The sequence below is a fragment of the Haliaeetus albicilla genome, chromosome 1 (genome assembly GCF_947461875.1).
Source record: "Haliaeetus albicilla chromosome 1, bHalAlb1.1, whole genome shotgun sequence".
Lineage (NCBI taxonomy): Eukaryota > Metazoa > Chordata > Aves > Accipitriformes > Accipitridae > Haliaeetus > Haliaeetus albicilla.
Window position 1 is genome coordinate 42,401,648 of NC_091483.1, and position 9,863 is coordinate 42,411,510.

Here is a 9,863-nt window from a genome sequence, read left to right on the forward strand (position 1 = left end):
CAGAGCTATCAGATGGCAAACATGTCAATCACAAACTGATGGAGGTACAAGAGTCTTCTAAGGAGACCACCACACACTTGATCCATTACCTACCCTATACATTCACTACTTGCACTGTCTGAGACATCACACCAGGCAAGAGAGAACCCTAGTCTGACAAACAGATATTTCTTCTTAGAGTACAGGTACACAGTACACGCTGAAGTGGATTACTGTTTTTAACTAGTTTTCAGTTCTAATTTACCAGTTTGAAGTAAAGGGAAATAAAAGGTCTTTTAAAAATACAACTTTAAGACTACCAACACTTCAATCTAGTCCTATAGCAACAGGAGCAATAAAAAACATAGTATGTATTGCGACGTTTTTAAAAAATTACTTAGCAGCATACTGAGATTCTTCTGAGGGTGTAATTCCAGGTTTTAATCACAAATATAAACTAAAAATGCCATTGCTAATAACATTTAACAGTTCCCTTAACAAAAAACCCAAGGGATAATAATAATTAGGGTCAGAACTCACTAAGAGGACGTTATTTTTAGTCTCTTAATTTTGGCTTCCGGTCAAGATATTCACACAGGCTTTGCCTGTCAAATACTAAGGACAGGTAAGGGCAGCAGCCAAGTTACTGACATATTACTACTTAACTAAGAACAGGAGTACCAGCTGTCCTTCCTCATCTTCAGTGCCCTCAGAAAAAATTCATCTATTCTCTGGCCAATTCCTCCTATCAAAGAGAAACATAATTAGCAATTACATTTTTGGTGCAAAGATACGTATGATGCATAACTTTTCACAGCAAATAACACCATCTTTCTACAAAGAGATAACAGTAAGATAAGGACTCCTGAAAGGACTACCTTTAGTGGTATTTTATATTCCAAAGTAACACAACCAACTGTAACACCCCCTGAATATACAACCATTCCTTGTATTATTTCTCAGTACATACCTACAAGAAGCTTGAACATGCACTGTGTTCTGGCACAAAGACAAAACTTCTCAGCTGCACAAGTGAAGAAAATCTCAGACTTTTAAAGACTCAAAGTTATCATCAGTGAGATCTCTTCCTTCTGTACTCCAGGTTGTGCCAAGACGGGAAGTAATTTCAAAAGCTGAATCAACATCTGGATCAAGATGCAATGAACACTGGAGCTAAGAAGTAAAGGTCCCAAACCACATTCATAGTTTTCTTCAGAGATGATAAAAACATCAATTACCAAAAATTACTTGATCTCAATAGAAAAGCCTGAGGCCAAATTTTTGGTAATTTTTCATGAAGAGAAGAACACTCAGGATCATTTACAGCTGAATAATTACTCTGCTTCAAAAGCTGCTTTGAATAAAATAAATGGCTATTTTATTGACTATACATACATATTAAAGAGCATCAACATAACACAGTTGAACTGAGCGTTCAAAAAGATATACAGCAATACACCTTGACTTCACGCTCTGGAAATGAGATGTGTTTTCTAAACATCTACTGAGCCAGTGAAAAGTCTTTTATGCAGCAAGGCCTGCAACTGTGCTGTTCACCAGTGTATGTGCAACTCAGACTCAGAATATTACAAAATTAGCAACTCAAATGACCAATCAACAGTCCTTCAATATATATACGCAAGCATTACTGGATTAAATTAGTGCTGTACATACATTCAAGAATGGAACTGAGCATGTTTTGTCTTCATAAAAACACACTGCATTTAATTAAATCTCCTAAAGGCAGTTCAGGTATGCTGAAGATATAGAATCTCCTAGCTTTGTAGTGTTAGCTACAAACAAACAAAACCCAAAGGAAACTCCTTGCCACTTTGTAGGGACTAACTGATAAGAATAAAAAATTATACAGTTTGCAATCTTCACCCTACATGAAAAACTTGATGCAATCATACCTGCCATACATGCCTCTGCACTTTAACCTTTGTGTAACATGATGATTCGAATAAAATCTCCACTCTATCCCAAATTGGAAAACATGATTTTATAAAAATACAGTGCTTTAAAAATGTATCGGCATTTTACTTAAAACTATATCAAACCCAGACATTTTTCTAATTGTTACATACATTGACTTCATAATACCAAATTACTCTTTTGGGTAGCTAAACACACAAGCTGGAACCCATTGCTGCTGAATTCCGCCTCGGACTAAAGAATATCAAGTCAATACATACATCAATCTTCAACTAATTGCTGCACACCCCCCTTAATTATTATATATTTAGATATTACCATCATGACATTTAAGTAGGTACTTATTCAAGGTAGTATTTAAGTCAGAAGCTGCAAGCCTCCATCTACAATTAGAGTACTCCCTGTAACATAAGGGGACTCCAGAAGAAAGACAACAGCTTGTGCAACTTCACGAGGCTCTCCAAATCTTCCAAGGAGAATTGCTTTCTTCAGCTGATCTTCTTCCAAATGAGCGGTCATCTCCGTGTGAATAAAGCCTAAGAGAAGAGAGATATTTGAAGAGTTACCTAACCTTCAGCTAAATTTCTCTAGCAGATTTTCCTTGGAATCCTCCAAAGTGAAATTTACTACCAGGATTCAGCACTAGCTACCATTCTTCAAAGTCTCAGAAGTCAGTCCACATAATTTTATAGCCAAGAACAAATTTTTAGCTAAGCAATAAAATGTCTTCCGTTTTTGGAAGCACTGATGTAATCATAAAAACGCAGAGATCTGTATAAGTTTATGAAAAAAAAAAGGTAACTCTAAAATTGGGCCCCAAAACCATATTTAGTACCACTTTCCTGATAGACAAAATAGTCATTTCACCAAAACATTCTCAATAAAAACATGGGTATAAAATCTCTGACAAGAAACCCCTACAGCTTGCAAGTGTTTCCATTGTATTTTAGAACTTACAATGGCACCTACATAATTTCTATTATAGCACACATTTGAAGAGTATTTCTTGACAATGTTGAAGGACATTTCTTTACTATTTTCAGTTACCTGAGATTCATTTTTCCCACTGCTGCACTTCTCTTCACATAAGCTGCAGCTTCATAAAGAACTGATCTTATCTGCTTTCTAGCTGCCACCAAGAAGGGAAAGTCTCAGTTTTGTTTTCTTCTGTACAACTTTATGATGACACTGGACTCTTCAGTGAGCTGCTCAACTCACTAAACAATAAAACAATAAAAAGTATTTTTCCTGCCTAGTTCACAAGCTGAACTGTTTCATAGAGAGGTCTGAAAGGCATTAGAGCTAGCACAAGGTGAGCAGCAGAGTACACAGCTATGAGTGGAATTCCTTAAAGGTGGTGGTTTGCTCAGACTAGATTGTCTTGTGAAATGACAGCCTTGTCCTCACAGAACTTTCCAGACTCTCCTTCTACTACAGGGATAGGCAGGGATGCTTTCATGCCAGCTTCTTGTGGTTTTTCATGTTTCTCTACTAACAAATAAGCATTCTCTAGCAGGAGACAAGGGTAGCTGTCTGTATATAATTAGTTCTAATCCTTCCATCTGCAAGGACAGCAGGTTTTGGAGGAGCAACAAAGAAAAAAAAAAAAAAAGACATTTATCATGTAATAATGGATAGAGGAATAGGTACACACTCTTCCAAATTTCTCAGTGTTCCCTTAAAAAGACTGAACATTTTGTAAAAGAATGTATTATTCTTTAAACTGAAAAAAAGAGATTAAAAGCATTTACATATAGAAGTTGAAGAAAATAATAGCAATCTGTCTTAAGTTATTTTCAGAGCACAGCAAATATCCAGCAGTCTTGATGACCATGTATTGCAACAGTCAAGGATGTAGGAACTTCCCAAAAACTAACCCGGAGCAACCACGTTGACTCGAATTTGCTTTTTTGCTACTTCTTTAGCAAGAGAGCGTGAAAATCCAACTAATCCTGCCTTGGTAGCACTGTATACACTTTGACCGGAGTTGCCTTTAAGTCCTACAATACTTCCTAAAAAAAAAGAAACAACAAACAGAAGAAAAGATTAAATGACTAATCTGAAACCTTGTACTAGCTTTATCATTTTAGTTTTAAATTTGGAATGGAAAATGAGATTCCAAGAGAAGGAATTAGAAGTATATTACTAAATGTACTTTATAGCCTGCTGCTGGGATACGCAAATCCCTCAATTATCTGTGATTTTTGTGGAATCCATATATCTATGTTGACCAATAGGCACCAGGAGAGTAAAAAGAAGAGCTTTCTAAAAAAATATGCTTGCATAGAAAAAAAAAAAAGAAACCAACTGTACCTATTTGATGCTTAGTTAATAACTAGCAGCTGGTAGATTTAGCTACTGAAAGAGCTGATAAAAAGCGGTAAAATTCTTTTTTCCATAAAATGTAAACTCTGAGGTGTTTATTACTGCAAAAAGCTGGTTTTACATTTAGAAGTTGCTGAAATTACACAAAAGAATAAGCATTCGTAAAAAAATGTTAAATATAGAATGTCTAAATACAAAGAAAAGTAAATTGTAACAAGTAACATTTCAATGGTACACCTGCTAAACCTTTCTAGAAAACTAGTACATAGAATTCCACTGGATTAGACAAACAACTTACCTATATTGACAATAGCACCTCCCTGTTGTTGAATCATGCTTTTCACAGCAGCTTTGCATGTCAACATTGTTCCCAAAAGGTTAGTGTGAATCTGGGCTATCATATCTTCAGTCTTGGTTCTCAGTAACAAACCATCCCTGACAAACAGACCAAAAAACCCAAAAGAATTCACTGAACAACCCCAATGATCACATTTACTCATAGTAAAACATGACTGATGAATGGAATATTAATGGGGATTTATATGGTTCTATACATTCTAGCATTCAAACTGATGATGCTGCAAGGATGACACATAGCAAGAAAAAAGTTAGCTATGCTTTTGGCAACAAAGCCTCCTTTGCAAAGAAGTATCAAACATTGTTTGGCACTATTTCAGGGGGAAGAAGTGGAAGAAAGAGGCGTAGAGGGGGAACTCATAAACTTGGAATGCAGAAACTACAGTGAAAGCTGTATCATCTGTTAGAATTTTACCATTATCAGGAACAAAATATTGGTGAGTGCTTAATACTGTTTTCAGATGTACTCATTAACAATACTTTTACTACATGCAAAGGCCCTTAGCACCTTACAATAAGATGCTGTCTTCTAGAATTACATACAATCTTGTAACAAATAACTAACCTGTTGATCCCAGCCGCATTAACCAAGTAGTTAATAGGACCTAAATTCCTCTGCATCTCCTCAAAAGTATTTTGGACTTCCTGTTCGCTTGATACATCACAGCTAAGCGCCAGATGTCCTGCTATATTGAAATAAAGGCACATTATAATAATGGTAAAAGTTGGTATACCATTCATAGACCTTCTTCAGCATTTATCAATTGCAAAAACCCATGCTGAATTAGTGATAACTTGAGGAACCCATTTAACCTCCAGAGAATTAAATAAGGATAATTTTCAAGTATTGTACTGATTAGTTATGTGACAATTTCTTGGTTTATATTTTTGGCCGTTTGAAATCAAAAGTTCAGCATGAGCAGGCTGGTCTCAGTTCTGGCCTGGCCAGGAGCCAAGGATGACTCAATTCATACGACCTCCCTGTTGTGACCTTGAACAATTTCTTTCATCTTACAATTCATATCTTGCAGATAGAATAGGTAACATACTTAACTTTCCCAAAGAATATTATGAAAACAAAATTGTACTGATATAGCTTTTCTTTCAAATTTCTCAACTTTTTTTTTTGTCATTTTCATCTAGTTAAACAATGAGGTTTATTTAATGATTTACTACTTTTACAAGTTACCTAAGCATTGGACAGTGAAGAAATAATTGCAGAGCAGCATACGTACCACCAAGATTACATGCAGTGGTTTGGGCTACTTCCAGATTTCTAGCAATAATTGCCAGGCGGCAGCCTTTCTGTGCCAGTAATTCTGCAACAGCTTTTCCTATTCCTCGGGATCCTCCAAAAATGGCACAAACCTTGCCCATCTTAAAAAATAATTCACAAATTGCAAATAAACCATGAATTTCAGGTCCAATACAGCAAAAGAATAACCACTGTTCTTATCAACATCACAGCCATGCTAGTTTGTAGCATTTTGTAACGTCAAATTATAGAATTAGTGATTTGTTAATTTTTTATTCACCAAAAAATAAACACTTGAGCTAAATTAGACACCACTTCTACAAATGCAAGTTAATTCTTAGTGATTTCTGAACTAGTAAAAAAATTATGCATGCAATCTAGCATTTCAATGCTAGTGTTATGATAACTCCTATTCAGTTGATGAAGTATACGATTTATATATCTAAAGGCCGTAATGTATCATTCAGCTGTTTATTCAAAGCCGACATAGTAGCTGTAATTATATTGTTCTTGCAAGCACTATTCTCATACTGAAGTCATTTAGCCTCAAGGTCTCGCTCCATCCTAAGTACCTGTGTTGGACACCCACATTGCAAACCTTACAGAGCATGATTTGATACTACTGTATGTACACTAGTTTAATACTAAGTTACACTACACAATACTATGTTTCACCACTAGCCTTAGGTTTTTTGTTTCTGCTTTTGAAGAAAAAAAAATAGCTTTTTGAAATGTGAAATGATTCTGAAGTATCTAGCTTAGATGTTTAGGAAGGAGTGTAAGAAGAAAGTACTGTAGAATGATCTTTTATTCTGCAACCTCTAGAAACCAATCAGCTGTTCTGGGATTTCCTGAGGAGCCAGAGGCAGAATCAAAGCAATAGCAATGAACCTCTTTTCCATACATTTGAATAAATCCTTTTTGAACCCAATTATACTTTGTCTCCATAACATCCTGAGGCAACGAGTTTCATTATTTGTGGAAAAGTACTTCCTTTTGCTCTTAACTTGCTTTCAGGTAATACTATGCATTTCTCCTTATAACTTCCTCTTACTGTTAGTAGCTTCAGAGGCTACTCTTCTGTATTTTACCCTCTCCCATAACCTCTTTCAGGTCTATTTAGTCACTCTTATAGGTATGGAAGCCATTCTGTATCTCACTAAAGACTGTCCAAGTTCTTAAACCCGCCACCCTACCCTTTGCCTTGCTCTTAGGTCTATTACACCCTTTTTGATATGCGATAACCAGAAGAGCCCACAGTGTTGAGCATGCAAGGACACCATCAACTCATACAGTGGCATAATGATTTTGGTCTTCTGTGACAGGGCCTGAAAGAGCAGACTGTCCTTTTCTGTAACAAAGTAAGCACAAGTGCTTGAAATCAACCCATGTGTCTGCTTCCACTGGCAAGTTGAAATCAGCTTCCTAGGAGCCCTTTCGACAGAACACGTACGAAAAGATGTCCTGCATGAAAACAGCTCCTTAGTGATAAAAACAGGCACCACTGCCTGACCAGAAAGACTAATCTTTTGGATAGTCTTCATTAGGTATCTAGACTGCAAGAGATGAACCAAGAGGTCTTGCACCCCAGCAGCTACAGCTCTTACTGCCTTAGCAAACTAAAGGCGCATCCAGCCAACCCACCCACCCACCCATATCTTGTTGACAGATTTTTCTGTTAGAAACAAAGTCTCAGTCTGCCTTCTCCATCATGACTGATCTCTTCTTTTACAGAATTATCACAATGACTCTTGGAAGTTCTTGCCTATTTGTTGCAGCAATGTCATACTAGGATTTCCTCCTTCATATTTTGTTCTTACCAGCACTGACCATACCTACTCTTTTATTTTTATGTGAAACATGGAATAATATAGATTACAAGGGATCTCTGGAATTCATCTTGTCTAACTCCTCCACTCCTAAGTAATGTCAAGTGAACCATCTTATACTGTTTATAAATGCTGTCAGACCCATATGTATTTTCCCAATAATTCTGGACGTGCTTAGCTACACAGGACCCAACAAGCTGCCTGGGGGGAGAGAACTTCTTTAAAACGTGTCATTCTATCCTTCCTGGTCTCTTTGAGAAGGGAAAAAAAATCTTAGCGATTCTACCATTCTCGGAAACAATAGTGAAAGTCCCTTGTACATTAACCAGATATTTACAGGGGGAGCGTAAGGCCTACTTCCAACGCAGCAATATACAATTTGCGGTTGAGCACATAAGAGCTATAGATTCTTTGGAGTTGTGACTTGGGAGAAAAAAAAAAACTGCAGCAGGAGTAATAAGCCTATATTCTCTGGTCAAATAAAGGTCGGGACAACCAAGTATCTTTTGAGCAACAGGCTCTTCTTCTGGGTCACCACACAGCACACACAAGTGCCTGCACCGCCTTTGTCCTCTACGGCTTTTCCCTTCTTTCAAAACAAACTCTTTAATCCGTGAGCCCCAGGGCTCCAGCGGCACTACCGCTAACCGCCTCATGGCACACCGCTCTACATCCGCTGGAGGACACCTTTCAACACAGGCGAGTCGGGATACCGCGGCCGGCCGGGGGCCGGGCCGGGCCGCCCCGCCGCCCGCACCTGTGCGCCCTCAGCCGCCTCAGCCACCGCCACCGCCCCCAGCCCCGACCCTCTCGTTCTCCCCTCTCGGCAAACCTTCTTCTCGTCGAGTCCCGTCCCCCGTCCCCCCCCCCTCCTTTTTCGGGCTCCCACCAACCTCCTCCGACCCGGGGCGGCACTGCGGCCCCTCCCTCCCGCAGCCCCTCACACGCCTGAAGGAAGGCGGGCGCGCGCCGCGTGGACTAACCGCCCCCAGCCGCCTCCGCCCAGGGCCGCCCGGCCCGCCGCCAGGGGGCGGCGGCGCACGCGCGCAGCGAGGCCCCCCGCCGCCGCCCCCCGCCCGGTGGCGCCGAGCGGCTCCGCGCTCACCCCTGCGGCTCCTCCGCGGGGCGGCGCAGCGCGACGGGGAGGGAAGGGGGGAAGGAAGGGAGAGGCAGGGCGCCCCGGCGCTGCGCCGCAGCACGGCTCCCGCTCCCGGCCCGGCGGCCGGGCTCACGGTGGAGCCCGCGGCACGGACAGCGAGGCGCGGTGGCGGCTGGGATCCCGCCCGCCCGCCCACCTCGCCGCGGGGCACGCCGGGACGCGTAGTCCCCGCCTGGCGCCGGTGCCACGGTGGCAGGGCTGCCGCTTGCCGGCCGCCGCGTCCCCGCCCCCCGCCAGCCCTCTCAGGCCCCGAGCCCAGCGCCGGCAGCGCTTCCCGCCGAGCCCGAGCTCGGGGAGGTGGTGCGCCACAGGAGAGTGACGAAAAAACCGGCGTCTATGCGTATTTCAGTTTACCTCCTGGTTTCTGAGCAGCTTGTCGTTTGCTTTCCTTACAGAGGCTTTTTCCCTCCCCGACGCGACGACGGTTCAGCTCTGAGCCGAAGGCGGGCGTCAGGAGATGACGAACTGATGTCAACCACCTGTTCACAGAAGCCGCCGCCGCTGGAAACAGCCAGAAAGGCAGCCGGCAGCGGCGGGTCCCGACGCTGCACCCTCCGAGCCGGCAGCACGAAGCTCCCCGCGGCGTGTGGGAGAAGGAGACCCGCCAGGGCCGGGTCACCGCCACGGCCCCCACCTGCGGAACGGGTTTCGGCCCTGCACCCACCTCCCTTCTCCTCAGAGCTCACACAGGGGCAAGCCCTTCCCCTTTCCGCTTTCTGGTTTTAAACTACGTTTTACATCTAGGTATCCAGACGACGTCCGTCTTAGCCGCTCGTGCTGGGCTTTGTGCCTAGCCCCAGTACTAGTTGCCGGAATTTATACGGGGCACGAAGTAGCCGCCTCGCTCCGAACTGATGCGCTCTGTCGCATCCTCGTTTCCCCCTGCGCGTACAAAAAGGTGTTTCGTATGTAGACGCGCACAAGCAGATGAATACAGATTTTGTCTCTTTCATTTTCGCATTTCCTTGCTCCCAAATCCCCAGGATCTTGCGTGAGGCATCACTATACCAGTAGAGTTAAACAG

The 9,863-nt window shown here is 41.9% G+C and overlaps 1 protein-coding gene across 4 annotated transcripts; it reads right to left on the reverse strand.

Moving 5' to 3' along the window:
* Nucleotides 1-1,331: 1,331 nt before the first annotated feature.
* On the reverse strand, nucleotides 1,332-9,379 carry CBR4 (carbonyl reductase 4). Of its 4 annotated transcripts, none has more exons than XM_069786767.1 (6): nucleotides 9,194-9,379; nucleotides 5,832-5,973; nucleotides 5,162-5,282; nucleotides 4,538-4,674; nucleotides 3,792-3,926; nucleotides 1,332-2,450 (listed from the first exon to the last, which is right to left on the reverse strand). In XM_069786767.1, exons 2-6 carry the CDS (start codon nucleotides 5,971-5,973, stop codon nucleotides 2,272-2,274), a joined length of 714 nt encoding a protein of 237 aa, XP_069642868.1. In that variant the 5' UTR covers nucleotides 9,194-9,379; the 3' UTR covers nucleotides 1,332-2,271. The 4 variants fall into 4 exon arrangements, with proteins under 4 accessions (XP_069642868.1, XP_069642859.1, XP_069642877.1 ...); XM_069786758.1 differs by lacking the exon at nucleotides 9,194-9,379 and adding an exon at nucleotides 8,786-8,965; XM_069786776.1 differs by lacking the exon at nucleotides 9,194-9,379 and adding an exon at nucleotides 8,574-8,665 and having other exon boundaries at nucleotides 5,162-5,279.
* Between the last annotated feature and the right edge of the window lie 484 nt (nucleotides 9,380-9,863).